General features: G+C 34.5%; 1 protein-coding gene across 2 annotated transcripts in view; it reads right to left on the reverse strand.

The window, feature by feature from the left end:
• The window catches only part of LOC123561471 (macrophage mannose receptor 1-like), a 60,786-nt gene that overhangs the window by 30,030 nt on the left and 6,143 nt on the right, over window positions 1-24,613 (reverse strand). The window contains exons 2-16 of one of the 2 annotated variants that reach the window (XM_045353867.2): window positions 21,693-21,862; window positions 20,480-20,616; window positions 19,888-20,015; window positions 19,058-19,154; window positions 18,354-18,477; window positions 17,345-17,463; window positions 13,955-14,067; window positions 13,043-13,172; window positions 12,460-12,542; window positions 9,285-9,416; window positions 8,470-8,583; window positions 7,689-7,733; window positions 6,572-6,742; window positions 4,701-4,817; window positions 2,630-2,761 (exon numbers count right to left, since the gene is read on the reverse strand). In XM_045353867.2, coding sequence (XP_045209802.2) covers window positions 2,630-2,761; window positions 4,701-4,817; window positions 6,572-6,742; window positions 7,689-7,733; window positions 8,470-8,583; window positions 9,285-9,416; window positions 12,460-12,542; window positions 13,043-13,172; window positions 13,955-14,067; window positions 17,345-17,463; window positions 18,354-18,477; window positions 19,058-19,154; window positions 19,888-20,015; window positions 20,480-20,616; window positions 21,693-21,862 — 1,812 coding nt within the window. Of the gene's footprint in view, window positions 1-2,629; window positions 2,762-3,412; window positions 3,542-4,700; window positions 4,818-6,571; window positions 6,743-7,688; window positions 7,734-8,469; window positions 8,584-9,284; window positions 9,417-12,459; window positions 12,543-13,042; window positions 13,173-13,954; window positions 14,068-17,344; window positions 17,464-18,353; window positions 18,478-19,057; window positions 19,155-19,887; window positions 20,016-20,479; window positions 20,617-21,692; window positions 21,863-24,613 lie in introns of both variants that reach the window. The other variant, XM_045353868.2, reaches the window with a different exon arrangement.

Below are 24,613 nucleotides of genomic sequence, written 5' to 3' on the forward strand. Positions count from 1 at the left end.
AGACAGTAAAAAAATAATTACTTTCAATATGGCATCAACCCTGGTTTAAGACCGGAAATATTTTCTACAAGATGGCTTCAAATGATGCAATACTTAAAAATGTTTGATTTTTCTATAAGTTCAAAGAAGTTCCAAACTTTCGACTTGTGAGATGAATTCTAAAAGAAGTATTTATATCTTGATTTTAAAAAAGATTTAAAGTCTTAACCTAAATTTGAGGTAAATTTGTTATTCCAGGTTGCCTTCATTTAAGCACATATTCAACATTATCATATTCATATATTGTAAAGCATATCAAGCTTCTTTTAAACTAGTTATATCTATACAAAAGTTAAGTACTAATTGTGAAGCTAACATTCAAGGCTGAATATAAACTAATTGTCTTCGTTTCAATACTTAAACAAGAATACAAAAAAACATGCCTTTTTAAACTGAACAGCAAACATTTGTTATTTTGCAACAATATCTTGTTGTTAACGCGTCAAAATTTCAATTCAACAAAATTTAAGTTTGCCATATGTAGATTTATTCATTTTATGAATTCAACATATTTTTAAATCGTCACAAAAAAATACCTGATTTGAATTTTAAAACTAGTGAAAAATGTTATCAGAGAAAAAATACAATATTGGTAAAAAAAGCAAATGACATGTCAGCTTAATAAATCATTGCAATCATGTAAGGAGATGAAGACCTACAAAGAGAGTCCCTGTAGTTTTCAAAATATGCATATTTTGCAAAAAGGAAAGGTAAAGTACAAGTAGTGATAACACAAAATATGGGCTTAAAGATCACTCAATTCAAATAAATATATTCCTCAGATAGATAAAAATGATCATGAAAGGGTCAGTGTGAACTATAAACTACTCTCAACCTGAGGTTGTGTATCAGAGGAAAACACATTTCTATATTTTAGAAGTGAAAATAAAAAGTACACTCAGCATGAGATCTGTTAAGAATTTATATTCCCCTTTGATTTAGGCTTAGAGAAGTTAAAATATCAAATAGTTCATTTTTGTATAATATACCATATCCGGCACATAAATTTGTGACATCAAACTTTATGTAAAGCTAAGATAAGTAAAATGTATTAGTATTCAAGATGTTTCTTATATATTTGAGCTTTGAGGGGCAACAAATGTCTTCAAAGAACAGGAAAGACGATATCATGTTTTATCTGATAATAAAACACACATTCATCTGCTTTAAAATGGAAGGAATTTCTTGGTTATTAGACAGGAACACATCTGATTATGGTAACATCACATGAAAACAACAAATGGAAACATATACTATTAATGGTTTATGATAAGGCACCTTACAAAATGTTAAATAATGAAGTATAACTACCAGAACAAAACAATTTCCAGCGTTTGAGTATCAAAGCGACATGGTCTTCATTGCGGTCTTTGTATGTACATAATGCAAGTACATTTTGTAATTTGTATGAAGTAGTCATGGCGTTGAGAGTGAAATTCTTTCCTATATGGCCATTTTTTAAGTTTAGTGAATCTCAATTTATTTTCTGGTCCTTCAGATATTCATTTATTATTAGAAGTTACACAAAGTTTGAAACCTATACCATTTTGTATGGTGGAACCATTTATGATATAAGGGCATGACAGTGTATAAACATGCGTTGTTTGTTTAAAACAAAGATAACAATTTCAAACAACAGTTGGGCTGTTCTGGTCTTTTTATGTCTATGTGACTCTGAAATATGAGAAATTTATGTCCAACATACACACTAACAGACCTAAATGCAATTCCATCCGTTGCTTTGCAACTTAAAGTTGGACAATGAGGTAACCTATTGGAGGCAGAAGTATGCCTTTCTCAACGATATAGCATAGATAACTACGTGAAACAAATGGTATGTAATTTTATCTAAATGGCACAGGAGTACGCAAGCCCAATAGATAAGTCTTTATAACGGTTGAGAGCATGGGTGCTTTGTTTATGGCTAGACAAGGAAAATATATTACGGATGTATGCAAGAGCTGAAGCATACTGTTACTGCCTTTAGAAATCAAAGGTAAAGGATTCCTGCTGAAAACAGACATATTCATTCCAGAGGTATACTAGTCTACAAACGCAGTCTATTTTTGGCTAATGAAATCAGAGGTATACTATTAAAAAATGACAGTGCCTATTTCATGGTTATACTATGTAGATGTTTTCTATTCTAAACTATATGACTATATGATATGCTATTTCTGACTTTTGAATACAGAGGTTTAAAAGCTATGGAATATAAGTGTTTCGTTCCTAGTTATAGAACACAATATAACTGAACATATCATATGGGTATGTTTCCATTGGTACTGAACTCAGGTGTATATCATACTATTCCTGGCTGTTGAAAACAAAATACAATGAACCAGTAAATAAAGCCTTTGAAAGCCACACACTACTTAGCAAAATAATAGCAGATTTGGTTGAACTAAGTCACAATCAAACGTGTATCACCCTTCGTGCATTCTAGTACCGTCGAAGTGTATGACAGAGATATGCCATTTCTACTTCTATCATGGACACAGAGGTATAAAGTTTCTATTTTCTAACAAAAGGTAAGTTACTAGTATTCCTGGTTACATAACACACAGGTAAGCCTTAACACGTAGAATACCTTTACTTCTCTTCTTGCAAATATATCCCCGCTTCTGATTGCAGTTTACATCATTCCATTTACCCTGATTTCTACCCCTTGGAATGATCTCAGCGCATTTTTCATCCATACCCTTATAATTATTAGGTTCTCCTGTATCGTTCAAAACGTGTATATATATTACTCAAATTCTATACATGTATATGTGCAATAGATATACATCATAGTAAATACTGCAGGAGGTCGTCATTGCTTAAATATCAGCTGCACCATGAGAAAACCAACATAGTGCGTTTGCGACCAGCATGGACCCAGGCCAGCCTGCCCATCCGCGCAGGATCCATGCTGTTCGCTAATCGATTCTCCAAGCTGGTCGCAAACTCACTATGTTGGTTTTCTCATGGTGCGGTTCATTATAACAAAAGGTGAAGCTAGCCCCGGTACTGCGTTCAAAAAATTTAAAATGGATTATAAAACCTAATGTCAATCACCCATAGAAAGTTGCTGTTCTTCCAATGGCGCTCAAAAACACGAAATTGAGATCATATTAACTTTTTTTTATAAGCTATAAACTGTTTTGTATACAATGTAACTGGATTAATGGAACCAAAAGATTTCCAAACATTTACAAGTGACAAACAAGTATGATTTATATTTTATTTCTGAACAAATCATTTTTGTTGAACTTGCATGTCCATAAGACGATCTCCTGCAGAATTTACCTTCTGCCACGTGTGCCATATTGAATTGGAACATGCGGTTGCATAAAATGCTTATATATTCTTTTCGGCTGGTTCCAAGTACCTGAACTCATCCTCTTGCAGATATAACCTTTCCTAGCATCACAGCGGGCATCATTCCATTTAGCTCTATTTCGACCTCCTACGATAACTTCGCCACAATGCTCATACTCACCCACGTTGTTCGGTTCGCCTGTGTTACGTTACCATTAAAGAAAATCTACCATGTTAACATAGCAGTCATATGCACTAATCATAATTATCAAAGTGTATAGAATAATATATTTATTCTATTCCCTGATAAAAAGACACGCAGCCATAACAAGTCGCGAGGCAGTTCATATTACAAAATGCAGTGTTTGAATTGGTGCAAGCGAAGTCTTATTCATTTCCTTAATTCAACAATAACAACAATAACAACACTCAACAATAACGAAAAGCAAGCTAGTATACATACTAATCTTTATCAGTAAAATATGCCAGTAACCATTTATTTTACTCTTTATAATTAGAAAATAAAACAACGGCACTACAATGTCATGTCTGTTGAATTAAAAAACGTAATTGTATTTCGTAGGCAATAGTTATTTGTTGTAAGCTATAATTGTTTTGTAGACCAGTAGACGTTCTTTTTAAAAGAACAATATTAATAACAGTAGAAGGTGGCTTATTATTTATATTGTAGGAAACCATTGTTCCTACCACGAACACCTATTAGTATTAGATGAAAACCAGTGGAACTGCAATGAAAATGGTATGGTAAAGTAAAGAACAAAACAGTGATTGTAATTCTCACACAACATGTTAGTCTTTGCACATGCGTAATGAAGGGTACAATCTAATTAACAATAAATACTTACTGAATGGATTGCCGGTTAATGGACAAATAGGTATGATCATCAGTAGGCAAGTCATACAGTAAATGTTTGATTAAATGACATCAGAAATAATCTTTCATACATTACTTTTAAGGTTTGGCTTTACACAAGCAAACATGCGTTGAATATAGACAGGACATAAAGAACAAATTATGGATCGTCGATTTATGTCAGGAAAAATAAAAAATAATGTTACAAAACTAGTGAAAAAGTAATAGTAACCAGTCTTACTTTACTCATTCATGGTTTTCTTTGAAACGTATAATTTCATTCCAGTTAGGCCGTTAAGAAAACATAGCTCCGTATTTAGCATAGACAGGGCATGGCTGCAAGATGCTCTTAAGATATGGTTACAGTCTTAGCATCACATATTAAGTATCTGTTTACATAATAAGAAAAACTCTATTCATGTAAAATGTTTATTGATAACACAATTCCCTAGGTAGAAACATCATGTGTTTATATTTGTCTTACCTGGCGCCCAGTTGAAATATCCGAATCCCGTACCGTCCACCCAATGGTACCCTACGTGTGAATTAAGGTCGTTCATTCCTATCCATAATGCAGGAGAACTGAAGCCAAATAAACGATCTGAAAAAACGTAATCATTGTAACATTGGACATGCTGTGTAACATTAATCATTAGTTGAACGGGTAAAATTTGCGCTTATTGAGATATGTTGTTTCTTAAATACAAACGGTAATTTGCGTGTGAGTAAGTAATCTCGTTCGTTCATTGCGTAATCCAGTACCTATTTGTAAGCATTTAGTTTTCTGTATCAACCGGTTAATGCCGAGATCAGTTACGGAAAAAAACTTAAAGGAACTGATATATCCGCTTGTCATAATGACATTGTGTCTAAAGCAGGCATTTTCTTATTCGCTAAAATCATAAAAAATTTTATATAATTTTTATTATTTTTTAAAATTATGTAAGCCTTTACATTTGAACAAAAGTACTTTAAATCCCAAAATGAACAAAATAAAACTACATATGCATAATAAAAAGTCTGATCGGTATTTAGACAAGACAACGCCTTAAACACAAGCTTTCATGAATTTTATTTAAGAAATAATAAGTTCCCAAATGTGGTTTATCGTAGAATAGCCCGTGTTTTGAGTTCTTATGCGTAAGAATATACCACGAAGGCCGCAGGCCTGAGTGGTATATGTTTCGCAAAAGAACGAAAAACTAGGGTTATCCTACGATAAATCACACTTGGGAACTTGTTATTTCGATTCTAACACGACATACTAGTATCAACAGTGGAGAATGTGTGCCAGGCAAACGGTTAACTCAGTCGGTATCTAGAGCACTCGCCCCGCATGCGAGGGATCCGTATTCTAGCCTCGGACAAGCTGCACAATGACGAATTTCTAATTTGTGGGTGTGTATGTCACGGAATCGACATTGTCATGTTAGGGGAGAAAAATGTGCAGCCAGTCCAAGGCTCTAATCTGGGATCCCTTGCTTACAAGGCGAGTGCTCTACCGACTGAGCTAACCGGCTGTCTTACACATATTCTCCACTAACTTGACCAGGTCCATACCGTGACATACACCCCCACAAATTAGAAATTCGTACTCGAATCCGGAGGTACATAATATTGCAAGCGTCGTAAAACTGACCAAGCAAGAATGTCACTGTCCCCTATTATTCGCCAAATGCCAAAGGGTCAGAAAAATGTGCAGTCAGTATGGAGCTCGACCCCTGGATACCTCGCTTACAGGGAGAGTGCTCTAGTACCAACCGAGCTAACCCGCTGCCTGACACATATTCTCCCCTCACGTGACCAAGTCCGTACCATGACAGACCGACATCAATTCTACACGGTTCCCTTATAAACAGGAAATACTGTATAAGAAGCAGATAACTTTCTGAATAGAGTTTTCCCCTTGATGCATGCCTTGTTTCAAAAGGGTAAAAACGTGTATTTACCTATTGTGACCAGTATCATTTTTCAGTCATACGGAATATAATTTGTTTTGTTTTATTCATTTATATTTCATTATATATTTAAGAGTACATGTATATGTTAACATACAATGCAATGCCCGATATTCAAGTATAGAAGAAGTGTTTAAGTTTACTTTTAATGCAGATGTTGTAAACTATATTTCTCCTATCCTATGTAAACTGTCATCCTTCCATTCTGTCTTTGTCAAATTGTTTTGTCATGCAAACACAGTAGGTACCGCGAAACCTTTGCCCTGTAGCGGGTTTCGTCAGATTGAATAGTACGAATTTTGGCTAACATATTTTGGAAAAGATTTCATTAAAATCTATATAGTATTAAACATTTTCTAGTAATCTGTAATCTGTTGACATATTCAAATCTACTTACCAGCAATAAACCTTTCTTCCTCATAGTTATTAATGCTGGTTAACTGTCCTCCTTCGCTCTGACATGCAGATTGTGCTTGGAACCAGTTCAGGGTTTCGTCGGAGAACTTGTAACAATATGCTGTTTTTGAATCCTTTACCCAGAATGGCCCACAGTCGGTACTCCAAGTTACTAGAAACAACATTTTATATGCATGCCCTTATAAATTCACCGGGAGATGCTAAAAAGTAATAACTGAATACGCTCATCATACCATTAACTATATTGAAAGTTATATTCCAAATTTTACTTCGGACATGCATATTTTCTAGTATTTAAGGTAGTTCGTGCTGAAGTGATGGCGTAACACCAATTACATGTAACCCGTATTTTCTGTACAGAAACCTCGATTAAAACAAGTAAGTTGAAACCTATGGGCTACTAAATTGATCAAACGGGTGACGTGTCTTTCTTTCTGAAGATTAACTATATGAACACAGAGTTTAAGCATACAAAAAGGTCGGAATTTGTCATAATACTAGTATATTAATAACACTTCCGGATTTCTTTTAGAAGAAATTTCAAAAAAATAAACATATGGACAAATTTGTTTTATGAATCCAAAAGGAAAAATATATCAGTTTATAACTGTGAAAAGTTTCACTAACATTTACACTGTCGTGAAATTTTATCAAAATTGGGATTTTCCCATGACAACTTGATTTCAATTCAGTCTAGCAAACAATCAAGCGCACGGCAGATACCTTTTTTTGATGATCGAAAGTTTCAAGTACATCTTGATGTTTTGAAAAATCTTGGTTTGATCTGCACTGAACAAAAAGTTTATCTAACAACGCAGACCTACCTTTAAACGAATTAAAAGTTATATATCTGCGTGTAACTTCTATAATCTTTGTTGAAATATAATTTTCACGAATGCTGATGGCATTTGTAATGTGCAATTATATTTATAATTACACGATACATACACTACATCAATTGGGCAAAATATGTCGTGAATTTAGAACGGGGTTTGTCAGTGGCTGTGGCGCCATGACACTGTTAATTCATTTAACATCGAATTTTGTAAACAGCCTGGGATGTCCTAAACTATCACATTTTGATTTTATATACTAACCTGGGGTAGCAGTTGTTGTCGGACCTTGAACACTCCCAGTAGTTCCTGTTCCAATAAATATTAATGAAAAACAAAGTTACTAACATTTTAATTAAACAAGCTTCACCACTTGACAGAGAAGAAGGAAATTAGTACAACACGTAGCGAATACACCGCTGAAAAATCTACTGCTGCTGACTTTGTCCACGTAATATATAAATATTATATGAGCCGCACCATGAGAAAAGCAACATAGCGCATTTGCGACCAGCATGGATGTGCAGTCTTGTCAGGATACATGCTGTCCGCTAACTGTTTCTCTATTTTTGAAAGCGGACAACATGGATCCGCGCAGTCTAGTCTGGGTCCATGTTGGTCGCAAATGCATTATGTTGGTTTTCTCATGGTGCGTAATCTTGCTTAGTTAACTCATTGTCAAGTTTATGTAATCCTTACTCGAGAAATACAAACCAAACTGAAGGCTAGAATCTGTGTAAATGACTAAGAGTTTGTCTGCTTATACAGTACAACAGTTTTAAGAGCAACATTATTGATTGGTGTTGCTCTTTAGCGGTTGTGCGAGTGGTGTGTAATCAAATCCTATTCTGTAGAAGTTCTTTATCTAATACAGTAATTGAATTTAGGCGTCAAAATATGGTAATACTGCAACGCTTACTGTACTTGCGTGTGCCCGCACACGTGTGGAGAGGGCATGGATCTACGGGTCTCGGGTTCGCCAGATCTATCCCTGAGCAAGGTGAAAGCTCTCCGTGACGACATGATGAAAGACAAATGTACTTACGTGTTGGTGCGAGTGTAGGCGGTAGTTTTGGAGGGGTTCCACGAGAAATCTCACATATAAAGGAATTGTTATTTGCACAGTCAGATGCTATTTGCCATGTGCCATTTTTGTCATCTAAAAGATAACGTATCATAATATTAAAAAGTACCGGCCCTGACTACTTCATAAGTAAAATATATTTCTTTATATTACAATAACTGTGGTCTTTTTTGTCAAAGTCACGGGGTAATTTAAACTATGAGACGTCTAGCATTATAGCGGGAGTGTTTGTGTTTCATCTAGATTTAATCTCATTAACAATAACATGATGAACTAAGAATGGAACAACAGTAAACCTGATGTGTGTTTCTATATTTGTTTATTGTTACTCTTGTTTGTCAGTATGAACAATTCATGCAGAAGAATGTCACACATTTCAGGATTTGTATATTTGGGTGTTGCAGAATACGAAAAAAAGGAGACTTTACAGGGAGTCAACGGCGCAGTGGTCAGCAGGTTGGACTGCAATACCAGCAATCCGGGTTCGTTCGATTTCCCGCCGTAACTGATATTTCGAATAGTGTTCAGCACAAGTTAAACTAGTATAGTTTCCAGCTCGATTGTTGAGGGATTAATATGACATCTGTCATGGGTTCGACTGGAAATAAGTATTTCCATTCATTGCGGGTAAGAACCTGCTTTAACGCACAAAAAAATAACCTCAATTTCATTCAAAAGACGAAGAATAACTTTATTTTAGGAAGAAGCCTTTTAATAAAACATATCGCCGTTTCTGAGTTCGAACTCAAGTATTTTACGCATACGTATACCCTTACCTGTAAATATATTAAAACAGTCTTGTACCCCTGGTCTATTAACTGGCGTTTGTCCATTGAAATTTTTGAAATTGTTCGAGTATAACCTTGATCCACTTGACCAGTACCAGGTATTTCCAGCTTGATTGTTATCTAAAATCATATCCAGTTCTCTTAAAATATATGCGATGTAAATAATAAAGTTTAATAAAGTTTGATCACACATAACAGTGACAATTTTTTCATAAATATAATGATAAATGAATAAAATACAAGCTTTACAAATATTCGTTACAGCGAACAAACTTTCATTTGATTTTTTTTTTACTTTGTATGACAAATATGTTCAATTACTGTATATTTAATGCAAAACATGCGTCCGAGTATCGCAAGTGAATTAGCGGCAACATTGGCTGTAAAGTCAAAATTATTTGCTATGGATTTATTATGGTAGGGCGACAATTAGGCCATTCAAAAAGTTAAACCCGGACCCAATTTTTAACAAGGCCAGTTATATACCAATTTTATATACAATTTTTAAACACAACATCATGTCTACATTTTCATATAAATTTTATTTCTTTTTCTGTAAAATATTTTGATTTTATGAGTATCTTTTTAACATAAATTGTTTAAAATTAATATACGGACTAAGGAACAAAAGGTCAAATAATCATTAAACTCAAATATCGGATATATAAGAGTATATATTTAGCATTTGATTTCAGAACAATTTTAGATTTCAAATCCTTAAGTTCAGTCTCGGTGAACAGTGCTCATAGTACCGTGAATGCTACTCAATAATCAGTACCCACAGTACAATGAACACGTGAATACTCCGTGAACAGTACTCACGGTACTGTGAACACTGCTCAGTGAGCAGTACTCAAAGTACCGTGAATTCTAATTAGTCAGCAGAACTCACGGTGCAGTTAACACTACTCAGTGAGAAGAATTTTCGGTGATGTATTCACTACTCAGTGAGAATTTATCACAGTGTCGTGAACACTACTTATTTAGCAGTACTCACGGTGTCGTGAACACTACTCAGTGAGCAGTACTCATAGTGCCGTGACCACTACTCAGTGAGAAGTACTCACGGCGCAGTGAACACTACTCAGTGAGCAGTACTCAGGGTGCCGTGAACACTAATAAGTGAGCAGAATTTTCGGTGATGTGAACACTACTCAGTGAGCAGTACTCAGGGTAATGTGAACACTACTTAGTGAGCAGTTCTCACAGTGCCATGGACACTACTCAATGAGCAGTAGTTACGGTGCCGTGAACACTACTCAATGAGCAGTACTCACCGTACCGTGAACACTACTCAGTGAACAGTATTCACGGTAATGTGAGCACTACTCAGTGAGCAGTATTTACAGTGCCGTGAACACTTCTCAGTGAGAGTACTCACTTAGCCGTGAACACTACACAGTGAGCAATACTCACAGTACAGTACCGTGAACACTACCCAGTTAGTAGTTCTCACAGTGCCGTGAACATGATCAATATTCTCTGAAAAGTACTCAGATCTGTGATCACTCCACACTGATCATTAGCAATGATCACTGAGAAATTGTAATCCCGGCACACTTAAGAGTCCTTCCCACTGAACATTTCTCACCACACTAAAAAAGGACACCGTTGTAATAAAAAATGTGACCGTGCGACCACATATACGCATCACAGAATCGATATCCTCTTCTCTACGCCGAATTTGATTATATATATTTTTTGAAAATATGACGCTGTTTTATTTTTTCAGCACCTGTAAAACTGATTTATTAGACTTTTAATTATGCCAGTGACATCGTCGAAACGTTTTAAAAACGTTTTTTTAATGTTCTATCAAGGTGCATTCCAAGTTATGCAAAAATATACTCTATTTTCATATGCAAATCGTTACTTGAGGCAATATGCGCACAATAATTGAATAGCATTAAAAACCTATCTCTGGATGATACGACATTAACCGTGTCCATGATGACAAATATAGATAAATGTACTAATCTACAGAATTTAAAACAATTACCGTAAATGAACCAAATATGTAGCTATTCTACTCAAAATGGATAAAAAATGTCCCCATCATTGGGGGAATACAAAACATAAAATAGAACTAGAAACTGATCACAACATTTGTTTTTCATACCTGCATAACTTGAGAAAGAAAATTAGACACATGTATCAATATGCATCAAAATCTTCAAGCACTTTTCTGTTTACCTGCTTGTAATGCGCATATAATTACAACAGTTTTACGGTAAAACGTCAATTATTGTCATTATTTGTATCAGATACTTCTTTTGTGCCATTTTTTGAATTCTTTTAAAAGAATTTATAAGTTCTAATTTTCAAAACTACAAATTAGTGATAATGAATATGTAAAATTTGTATTTTTAACGGGAATTTGACCTTTTGACATGCATTTGTGTATTTTGTTACCTTTAAATGTGCAATAATTCTACGACACAATGCATGCCAGCAGTTTATTTAATCAAAAGTGAATGAAGAATTCCTTATGTTTTACAAAAAGCACTTTTTCATTTTAGAGCGGCCATCTTGGACGCCATCTTGGATTTCTCAGCAAGTCACCATTTATGCCAAATTATGCCGGCACTTTTAGAATCTACAAACTTTTACAAACATTTCGGTATATAACATGCTTTGTTAAAATTGGGTCAGGATTACTCCTAGAAATAGTGACTTTCTTGGCCGAAGTCACCCTACCATTACGGCTAATATAGATTATTTTGTAAAAACATGCGTTCGTGAAAATTTTTATTCCTGTTTAAGGAAAAAATGCGTTTTACAACACAATTAAACCCCGCGTTTAGTATATTTGATCATTTATACAGATTTAAATGTAAGATTACAATATTGTAACGTAGTAATGTATACATTCTTTTTCGTCATAAAGGCAGTTTTATTTATAAAAATACCAATTGACTCGTCTGTACATGCTACGTTGACTTAAGGTACTGTTTGGTCAGTATTTGACTTGTCCATTTTACGCGAGCAAGCGAAGAGAAGGATTATAGACAAACTTCAACTTTTCCTGCCTTTTACCAGAAATGAAGAAACATGTAGAAACATTGTTTTAGAAAATATGCAAATAAGGTCTCCTGGAGTATAATAAAAGACAAAAAGTAAAAAAAAATACAATAGGAATTATAGAATAACATTGAAAGGTTACCAGATAGTCCAATCCAAATGCCATTTACACCTCTAGATTTCAGATTTGTCAGCATTCCATTTACAAACTGTTGCGTAGAATTACTGTATAAAAGAATGGTTATACTTGTGTTCCAAACAATGCTCAACTTTCATTAATATATAGAAAATTGAAATTTCTCACAAAAATACTTTGTAAAATACAATAAATACATGTAACAGTTACTGTCTATATTGACCTGCAATGACAATTAAATGTCATACCTAGTAACAGCAATTTCCATTGACATAGGCAATAATGACGTCATCGGTAAATGTAGTAAATAGAAAATATGCAAATTAGTATTGTTATATGTCGACAAGAGAGATACTACTTTCTCTAGATAAACTGTGAAATCATTAATAATCATGGAGGACTTCTTTTTTTGAGCATGGCGGTTGGGTCATTGCACGAAATAGAATCTCGACGACCAAGTAGAACCCCCGATCATGTCGGCCTATGGTCAGAAATTAAAATCCACGAATCCACGAAATAGACACTTTGGCCAAACCCACGCAAGTTCGTACCCGCGAAATTATATAATTTAACACTAAGAGATACATACTATCTGATCCTTATAAGGTTTGCTCCCTGTGTCTTGCAGAAGGAATTGGCACCTTGCCAAGATGGGTTGTACCACGTGACTATCTGGTAGCAATAGTAGCCGTGTGATAACCAACCAGAAGCACACCTGCCTGAAATATGAAAAAATAGACTGTAGTGACTGTACTTATTTTGTATTAGATACGAGTCAAATTTACGTTAAAATCTACTTGACAATTACATTCGGTATAGGAAATATGCGTAATATAAGGCATTTTTATTCTTTATAACTGTGCACAAATTTTCTAATTGTAAGTTACAGAACAAAAAAAAAAATTGTAGTGTCTGATGAAATGGTGGAAATTATATCTATACAACCACTATATCAAATGTAACATTAAAATTCTTATCATATATATGTAATTAGAATGTAAAATGTATGTATATAACCACGTTTTGATATCCGCGAAATTTCTAACAAACGAACTTATTTATTATAATACTAGTAGTTTATAAAACTAAAATTTAAGTGCAGAAATATATTTATAAGAAAATAGACTACAGCCAAGCAAAACATTTGATTCAGCGAGTCTGTTAATGAAAGTTATGTAATGTACAACCATCCCCTAGCACAGGCTTAAAGCGAACTATATCGCAAAATCTTTAATGAACTTCAGGGTCCCAAACAACCAGAAACTGTAACAACATGAATCCATGTAAGATTTGACATTGCTTTGCTTCCACATGGCTAGAAGACAGCTTGTGACCTTGTTTTGCTTCCACATGGCTAAAAGACTGCATGTTACCTTGTTTTGCTTCCACATGGCTAAAAAACTGCACGTGACCTTGTTTTGCTTCCACATGTCTAAAAGACTGCTGGCTTGAAGATTAATTAGATATATAAGAAGATTCTATAAAATCCGGAGAGTTGTACCTTGTGGTTTCTGACAGAGCGAAAATGCTCTTATTCCACAGTCGGCAGGCTCCCAGAAGTTTGGATTAGGTAAGGTATGGTTTGCGATTACACACGCAGAACTCCCATTAGTGCTGAAATAAATATGATCTAAATGTGTCATTCCAATTTATCTATTTCTCATTATACATTAACATTTACATGATATTGTATCTAATTTGAGTTTATAAACTAATATCAAATTGATTGATTCAGGGCTCATTAATAAAATTGACTAAGGGCAAGGTTGCACTCTGAGACAAATCTAAAAGGTCGGTTTTTATAATCTTGAAACCAGCGATTGTGTGTAAAAGGCAGGTAGGTTTTGTGTGTAAAAGGCAGATAGGTTATCTATTGTTGTGTTGATTTTGAACTGATTGAATGGGTGTGTGTTTTAAACGAAAAATTAAAGATAATGATATAATAAGAAAAGCTTGGTTCCAAGAACACAGTCTGTCCGAAACGGTACAACAGTGTATGTATTTACTTAATAATACATTGACAAAGTAAAAGGACAAAACAAACAAATAATGGAACATAATTAGAAATGTCAAGAACACCACAGTTGAAATTTAAACTTTTTTATGGTGCCTACCAAACCTCAGCATTATCCACCAACGTTTTGCAAAGTCACTGGAAAGTGTAAATAATAGTTATTCCCGCTATGGGAATCTCTAAAGCATACACTAGAAAGAAAAGGCATGACACGTTAACAACAAAAATGCTTGGCTGGAAAACTATGTATGAATACAAACCTAAAGAACAATACGACTATTTAATCTTCAACCGGTTGAACTGACTGGTATGATTTTAGAAGTCGTATGGTAAAAAAATTCCGTCCGATAACATAACGCTTTATTCATATTAACGCAAAAAATGAGGGGTGATTTCAAACAGGGACGTTACTAGAGCTTGCTATATAGCATATTTCAAATTATACAATAAAACAAGTATCGAACTACTGAAAGTGAATTCCAAAATGCAACTTCGAGTTAGGCTGATGTGGAATAAAAAGAACTTTCAAAAACAGGTAAAATTGCCTTTAGAAGTAAGATGGCAAAATGTTTTTTTCTTTTTCGATGTTTAATACTGACTCAAAAGGATAAAACCATTATTGCGATGAATATTCACAAAAGAGTCATATGGAAATGTCTTAATGAAAACTGAAAAAAAAAACAACAACTATTCAGTAACTTTCAAGCATTACTTCTTATAAAGAGCTATTGAACAACTTTCAATAATCCACTACTCCAAAATGATCTTACAAAAAGTTTTGGTTAACATTCCTAACAACCGATACTGAAGCAAAACTATCGGATGACTTTCAATATTCAATGCTACCACTGTTACCTGTTAAACTAACATTCAAGAAATAACTTCAATTTCAGAATCTTTGTAATGAAAATTGTAACAAAACCAAAAGGACGCAGTTTACCAGTCTATAGACTTCAGGCCTATAGATTTCACCATTACCAGAATCAGCATGTTTTTAAACATAATTATGTCTCTATTGATTAAGTTTTAGAATAAAACATTGATAGTATGAAACTTTATAGATAGTGCAGATATTTAAAATGACACCTTAACACAAATTCGCAATAGCAGTATGAATACTGCATAATTCCAACATATACTACTTTAAATTAAATGGAAATTTAAAGATATATTTGACCCAAATTCCATACAAATACTGCATACTATTTATGTAAACATAAAATCAACAAGTTTACGTGTATGAACAGTTCTATGCATTATGATAAAAATAGTGCACCCTGTATACATGTAAAGCTGTACACAGTATAAATATATTTATGTTTAATGCTTTCATCTTTATGTTCGAAGTCATCAACCATCTCATCACATGTGTCACATTTGTCTTTCTTAGGTATATTGAAATCTGTTTTATATTTCATTTTAAATATGTTTTGGTACATTCTTTTTAGCAGAGTTATTCCATTCTATTGGCACTGAACAACACATGTCATACATCTTAGCCACTGACAAACATTCTAGGTATTCCCTTTTTGTAAATATATTGGTTCGGTATGATTTCTGAAATTCATTGGTCATTAACCTCATAAAAGTTATTGAGCAAAAATGAGAAATGGTCATATATTTGACAATATTATTTCTCTATTTATACACTATATATACCACTAATAAACACTGTAAAACATTAGTCTTACACTGAAAGTACAATCAAGAATCTCTCTTGGCACAAACTATATACACCACTAATTTACTAAAATTGTAAAAAGCAATAAATAGCAAGTAAAATATTCACTATTTGCAATATATATCTGGCAATTCTGTTTCATAATATGTACCTTTTTAGTTGAAACATCACCATGTTCCTCATATTGTTGTCACATGATGTGATATGACAATATCATTGGCGTTTCAAAATGTGGCATTGTGGAATTACCTTTAGTGTTTTCAACGACTTAGGGCTTTGTGGAAATGCGATTTACTCTAGTTATATACGTTCCACAAGGAAACAATCAGGATATTATGATAGAGCTCGGCGAGACGACAAAAAATGATACCAAACACTCCAAATTGACCAAAATTGACATAATATGGCGTTGTTGAAATCAGGCGACGAACTGTAAGATTATATTAAACTATGAACAAGTTCTAATGTGAGTTATATAGCTTATCAATTACATTAAGTAAATCATTGAGTTTAATTTGAACAAATAATAATGCTAATGTACAATAAGAAATAAGCACCACGTTACTCTTTGTATTTGATTTGAACAAGTATAAATGCCGATGTACAATAAGAAATAAGCACCATGTTACTCTTTGTAATTACTTTAAAAAAGTATAAATGCTAATATACAAAAACAAATAAGCACCTTGTTACTCTTTATAATCATTTTAAACAAGTATAAATGCTAACGTACAATAAGAAATAAGCACCTTGTTACTGTTTGTATTTGTTTTGAACATGTATAAATGCTAGCGTACAATAAGAAATAAGCACCTTGTTACTGATTGTATTAGATTTGAACATGTATAAATGCTAACGTACAATAAGAAATAAGCACCTTGTTACTGTTTGTATTTGTTTTGAACATGTATAAATGCTAGCGTACAATAAGAAATAAGCACCTTGTTACTGATTGTATTAGATTTGAACATGTATAAATGCTAACGTACAATAAGAAATAAGCACCTTGTTACTGTTTGTATTTGTTTTGAACATGTATAAATGCTAGCGTACAATAAGAAATAAGCACCTTGTTACTGTTTGTATTTGATTTGAACATGTATAAATGCTAATTTACAATTAAAAAGAAGCACCTTGTTACTGTTTGTACTTTTCTGAACAAGTATAAATGCTGATGTATAATAAGAAATAAGTACCTTGTTACTGTTTGTAGCGCCGTGGAGGTAAGTTGATATTGTGAGGACCAAAACGAGTTGACACTGCTCAAGTTTTGACCAGTAGCACTTTGCCACTTGTAACTGTATGTTCCTGAAGACTGCAAAATCAAAATTAAACATTATATCAACTGTATTATTTACAATCTCATGATCGAATACTCCAGAGTTTCTTTTGTTGGGTTATAACGCCACAACGACACAATTATAGGTCATATAGCTACGTTCCAGCTTTGTGTGATAGAGGAATACCCCCTCCACTCCCTAAAAATGTACTGCATTTTATGCACTGTTCACCGCTTTACGGAACCGCGTCTCGGATTTCAAAGCAAAAGATTTACTTTTTCAATATTATGTCCAGTTGTGTATAGTATGGATATTGGGAGAGTGACCCTCTGTCGTCTCACATATCACGATATGACATTAGTTGACTATAGAAATTCTGCGAAATGGTTTCTTCAAACAGAGAATACTTTATATATAAAATACAGGCAAACATTTTGGTAAAGGGAGTCACCCATAGCTGTAAGCTTTGTTCAAATTGGTGATAGGTGCCTTTTACTAACACATTGCTTTATCTGTGTAGAGATTTCAAAGACCTATCTGAAAATGTATAGGTATATATCATGTCAAAATACAAATGATTTTAGCAAATAAAATTTAATACTGCGTTATAATCCACCTTCATACAATGTTGTTACATTGCTTGTCATGTACTTACATGTGAATAAACAAACAAACAGAAAATCATAAACCGGTGATGAAATCTGTAAGAGGATCCTTTTGAAGCATAGAGCACTGCGAGCAAAATAACAGCAGACTCGGCCTGACTGAATATGTCATGAGGTACAACACCCCTCACGTCCTCTAGAACAGGCTTAACTGGATATCTATTAATGTATTGATTGGACTCCATGAGCAACGGAATAGTATGATAAACAAAGATTAACATGTTTAATAATCAATTTGAGATCAAAGAGAAAACTAAAACCTGGAATGCCCTTAGTCCGAACCACATGTCAGCCTTACGAGATTCAATAAAGTTGTGAACTACCACCTCTGTACTTTGATCATTTACAATCATCAGATCAGCATTCTCTTTCTTGCATTCAGCCCTGAAAATACAATACAGTCATTAGCTCACCGTTCTCTTTCTGGCATTCAGCCCTGAAATAATTAATCATTAGCCGTCAATCACGAAGAATCAAGATCCGTTCTCATTCTGGCATTCAGCCCTGAAAATACATCGCAATCATCAGATCACCGTTCTCATTCTGGCATTCAGCCCTGAAAATACATCGCAATCATCAGATCATCGTTCTCTTTCTGGCATTCAGCCCTGAAAATACATCGCAATCATCAGATCACCGTTCTCTTTCTGGCATTCAGCCCTGAAAATACATTGCAATCATCAGATCACCGTTCTCTTTCTGGCATTCAGCCCTGAAAATACGTCGCAATCATCAGATCACCGTTCTCTTTCTGGCATTCAGCCCTGAAAATACGTCGCAATCATTAGATCACCGTTCTCTTTCTGGCATTCAGCCCTGAAAATACGTTGCAATCATTAGATCACCGTTCTCTTACAGTCATTAAATCTCATATCAATATTGTCCATTACATTCCGTCGCATTTTTTAAATAAGGCAATTAAAGCTGCTGTGATCATGCAATATCTTAAAGTATCAAACCCTACCTAGCATCGTTCCAGGTGCGCAGTTTTGTAACCACCTTGTAACAATTTTGATTGATACTTTCCCATCTGTTCCTAGCATCACAAAATACTACACTGCCTGAAAATACATATTTGTATGATATTATATAAGAGAGAAAACGCATAAATAATGACATGGTAACAAAAGAGTATTCATTATATTATCTATACATTATTATTATGACTAGTCAGAGACCGTCGCTGCATTTCCTTGGAGAAATATTGGTTTCAACAGGTATCCCTGCCAAGTTTGAGTTTTACATTCCAAGTACAGCTGTTTTATTTTATCGGATGTTTTCGTGAGGCCACAAATATTATAATGTCTGTTTGGACAGTTTATAAAGATAAAAGAATAATTCGTTCATATTTCTTCTAAGAATTATTTTAACTATTTATTTCAATGCACACAACATGTAATGAAGAAAAATTGCAATTATTAAAAATATTTCCATGTAATTTATATGTAAATGTAACACCATGTTACGGACGTTACAAGGCATGTTCTATAAGATCGCAAATCAAATCCCTATTGCAATGTATGCACGGAGGTGTACTAGACTAATATTTGACAAAATATTGCTGAAATTATAACGTATGCTTAATATAATTGTAAAGTGCACAAGTCTAATGTTTTATATGAATACTGCAAGTTGTAGGTAAAAACATTACATGTGGTACGTTACATAGCCTTTTTATCCATCAGTGTTTCGCCATAGTCACCTGAGACAAATCAGGGAGCCAAGGTAAACCTCTGGTTCATAGTTTACTTGTATGATATTTAAATGACATTACGGACATGACGTTTGACTTACTTCTTGATCGTTTACAGACGAAGTATTTTGTCTGTTGACAATTCTCATGTCTCAGTGAACCATTATAGTATTGTACACACGCCTTTGAACGATCATACTGTGTGGGTTCGCCAGGCACCCACGGTTGTCTGAAATAATGTAATAGATTAACGGTTTTCACGATTACTGTATTTACTTAATCTAATCTAAACTAATGATACTCCTTTACGGAATGTCTCCTCGACGGCTGAAGACAAACTGTTCTGTTTCCTTCACTGGTAGCCGGTAGGGTAATCCTAGTCCAACACATGTCTATGTCAATTTAGTCGGGGGAGGTTTCTAGAGCCACGGATTGGTACGATACCCCTGTTATTAATACGGTAGCTTAAAAGTTAAGTTTATGCTGATCAAAGTTAATATTTATCAATGCTCTCTTCGAATTCTTACTTCCACATGTAATCTACTTGAACTAGGAACGGTTAACATAGCTCTTCGCCATATCATTAAGGAAGTTTAAGCCATCCAAAATTCTTTTTATCTTGCATGGGCCTTTAATTATTTACACATGGTGTTTTCAAAACAAACCCTGCAGTGGTAGTATCATTTTACTCACAAAAGTTGCATATCTGGTACTGATCTGTCCAACCAAATAAGTCCAGTTTGAGCCGGGTTATCGTGGAGACCGATCCACCAGTCCACATGTGTTGGATAATACCCGTGATATACGTTCAGTAAATTGTAAATCCAATTCTAAAGATATAACAAAATGTATATGAAACAAGGATGACATGGAAAAAGTTCTAGTGGCAGACCTTAGCAATTAAACTCATGTCTATAAAATACCATTCAAAACATAAATATGTATGTTAAATGTCTAAAAGCCATGTAACTGGAAAGAAAGAAATCTTTCATATAAGATAAATGAATTGTGACAAGTATATATGCAGTGTGCTTGGAAAATATCTGTTTAATTATTCGGTGTAAAAATTCGACCGGAAAATAATACATTAAATCTGAGAAATGCGTCAAAGATTGCAGCCATGATAATCGCTAAGATGATCTAGCATATTAGACAGACACTGGAATCGGATAAAATAAATGTGGTCACACAAGATATTTCCCTTTTATAGTGCAAGAGGACACTACATTTCTAGAAGTTGTGTGCCAAGTGTAAAGCAGCCGTACACGGGACTTGTAATTTTAGTTGGAGGAGCGGAGGCTCGAACACATAATTCCTGGTTCCGTAGTCAGACAGGGTTAACACTGGACCACTACGTCCGCTCTAATATATTAAATGTCGTGTCGTATTCCTTTTTTATTAGGCCACAGTTGCGTCATACCACAATATAAGATGGCCCTTCCCAGCACAAGAAATGTGTGTGACTAATAAATATATATATGTCTCTGACATATAACTGTTATCCATTATCTTTTAATGCCATTACACATTGATTTTAAATCTTAATTTGTTACAAACGGTATTGTTAATTTCAAATCTTAAATTGTCACAAAGCGGATGTTTAGTTTTAAATCTTAAATTGTTACTAAAGAGATTTGTTCATTAATTATTGCGTATTGTAAGTCTCCGTGAGATTGTTAAAATTCGGCCGTTATTTTTTTTTATAAATTCGTAAAATAAAATGTCTACGTATGTGTTAGGTAATCATTAAAATCGTGATCAATAATTTACATATTTTTCAGTTAAAGGCCGTTCTGCAAATTCAGACTTACTCATGCATGTTAACGTATATACTGGGCTGCCATACATATTCATAATACAATAGTGCTTGTATTTCTAAAAGTCTTTCGGGAGATGTCAATTTTACCTTTTCCTGTAGTGAACCTATCTTCCATAGTCCGCCACCCATCTGTTCACAGAATGTTTGTGCGTCCGTCCATGTACGTTGTATTTTGTTTGTAATGAGAAAACACGGCCATCTTGGATCCGTTCTTGAGGTCATCCAACCGGCTGGACAGTCTATTTGTTGACAATTTACTGAAATATGCAACCACATAAATTACTATATTAGGTTACGATAGGGATAGCTCCTACCACACCGTGCGGTTCTATTTGTGTGCGTAATTTAAGGTAACATTAATCTTTTATGTCACATGTCTAAATTCTAATAAGGACAAAACATGTTACCCTTCCCATTTGCGTCATTATGTGATTAAATGCAATAATTATTTTTTTTTTATAAATTCAAGTTTAATGAGCTGTAATTTCGAAATGGCTGTATATCATTTGTCCATTTGATATTTCATTTTAACACTTACCCTGCTAAATTTCTATAATGAACGTGTCCATCCTTTAATTTGGACAATACCATTAACTGTAAAAAGGGGTGAATACCAAAAAAGATCCTGACTGAATGGCGAACAGTGCAGATCATTATGAGACTGCATGGTCGCAAAGGCAGAATCAATAGAGCCGTGCCATGGGAAAACCAACATAGTGGGTGTGCGACCAGCATTGATCCAGACCAGCCTGCGCATCCGCGCAGTCTGGTCAGGCTCCATGCTGTTCGCTTTTAAAGCCTATTGGAATTGGAGAAACTGTTAGCGAACAGCATGGATCCTGACCAGACTGCGCGGATGCGCAGGCTGGTCTGGATCCATGCTGGTCGCACACCCACTATGTTGGTTTTCTCATGGCACGGCTCAATAGTGTCCATCATGATAAGGGTTAAGTACATTTTGTATATGCAGCAGTACATGTATGCACACGATATTTCAGATATTTCAGTTGATGTGATAGACAAGTGTTAACTTAGTACATGGAGCTTTAAGGTTATCTAAATGTACCAAATCATCCTCAAAACAAACTTATACATATATATGTACAACACCACTGTTGCTGTGGCATTTGTGACAAGTTTGAGTCTCTGTACGTCTCAGACCCATATCAGGTACATAAATAGGTCATAAACATACATATACACATCTATATGAGCGCAAACATTCTTATTCACTTTCATATATTCGTATTTCAGATTTTTTGTTTTACGGTCATCAGATATAGTTTTCATATTTAGTTGGTCATACTGCTGCAGTGCACTATATACAGTGATGCATACTATGCCGCAGTGAACCATATAGAGTCCCACAGTATGTCATTCTGCTGCAGTATACCATATACGGTCCCGCAGTATGTCATTCTGCTGCAGTAAACCATATACGGTCCCGCAGTATGTCATTCTGCTGCAGTAAACCATATACGGTCCCGCAGTATGCCATTCTGCTGCAGTAAACCATATACGGTCCCGCAGTATGTCATTCTGCTGCAGTATACCATATACGGTCCCGCAGTATGTCATTCTGCTGCAGTAAACCATATACGGTCCCGCAGTATGCCATTCTGCTGCACTAAACCAGTTTGCCCTTCTGCTGCGGTAAACCATATACGGTCTCGCAGTATGCCATTCTGCTGCAGTAAACCATTTTATTAGCTTCTCTATGCCATCATATACGGTCCTGCAGCATCCCATTCTGCTGCAGCAAGCCATTTTAGGTGATGAAGTATGCAATCATATACGGTCCTACAGCATCCCATTTTGCTGCAGCAAACCATTTTAGGTGCTGCAGTATGCCATTCTGCTTTAGCAAACCATAGAAATTACTGCAGTTAGCCGTTTTTCTGAAGTAAACCATATACAGTCCTGCATTGTGCCATTCTGCTGCATTAACCATTTTAAGTGCAGTAGTATGCCATTCTACTGCAATAAACCATAAAGGGTGCTGCAGTAAGCCATCTATGTAAGGTGCTGCAGTATGCCATGTTATATGGTGTACTGAGTCATAACACAAAGCCATACCTTTCATATTGCTTTATGTAATGCGATTTGTCTTTGATACAAATTTCTATTTTTGTAACAAAAGTAGAAGCTCGTGTAATAATAATAGATTAAAAACTCAATTTTCATACATTACGTTTTTTTAAGATCTTGTACCAGTGTAGTTATTTTTCTTATTTTGATCAAGCCATGAAGTGAAAAATTCAAAACATTATTGTAATCTTAATGACATCGGCTACAATGTCCAAAATAATATTTATTTACAATGTTAAAAACGATTTTACTCATAATATCATGTTAAACAATAGCTGATAATGGCGATAACTTATTTACCTCAAGGTAATAATTCAACGCAATTTATTATCAATGAGTAAAAGCTTTACAGTGAAGTAACTTTGGTGCACACTATTGCATTTATCCATGTTCAAAATTTGATTAGTGATAAAAAGTAGGGACATTTATTACAAAGTAAACACATACATGAAACAATTATTACCATTTTCAGTTACTGAAAAGTAAGGGGTATTATTTGGATCAAAAGTAAACAAAGTACTACTAAAATTGTATTTGCGTGTACAAAACTATACCAAATCAAACATTTTCCTGCGCGGACAATTTTATATCCGTCATTACAAAATATGCCTCTTCGTGCAAAATTTTCAGCTGCAGGAGTTATCAGAAATATACCTGCACGTAAAAATCATTTCTACCTAGGTAGTTGTTTGTCGTAGAAGATGTCTGATTCTGTTGGATTTTTGTTTTAAAAGCATCTGTTGCTCTTATGGCGTATGCAACTTACAGTTAAGATACAGCTGTTTGGCTGAATAAACATTGCTGGCAATGAATTACGAAATATTTGTTTTTAATGACAAATAATGACAATACATGAGCCTGTGTATGTGTAAATTGTATCAAAATAGTAGTATTATAGACACTTGGTTAACAGTTTTCAG

This window comes from Mercenaria mercenaria, chromosome 10 (genome assembly GCF_021730395.1).
Source record: "Mercenaria mercenaria strain notata chromosome 10, MADL_Memer_1, whole genome shotgun sequence".
In the NCBI taxonomy this organism is placed as follows: domain Eukaryota; kingdom Metazoa; phylum Mollusca; class Bivalvia; order Venerida; family Veneridae; genus Mercenaria; species Mercenaria mercenaria.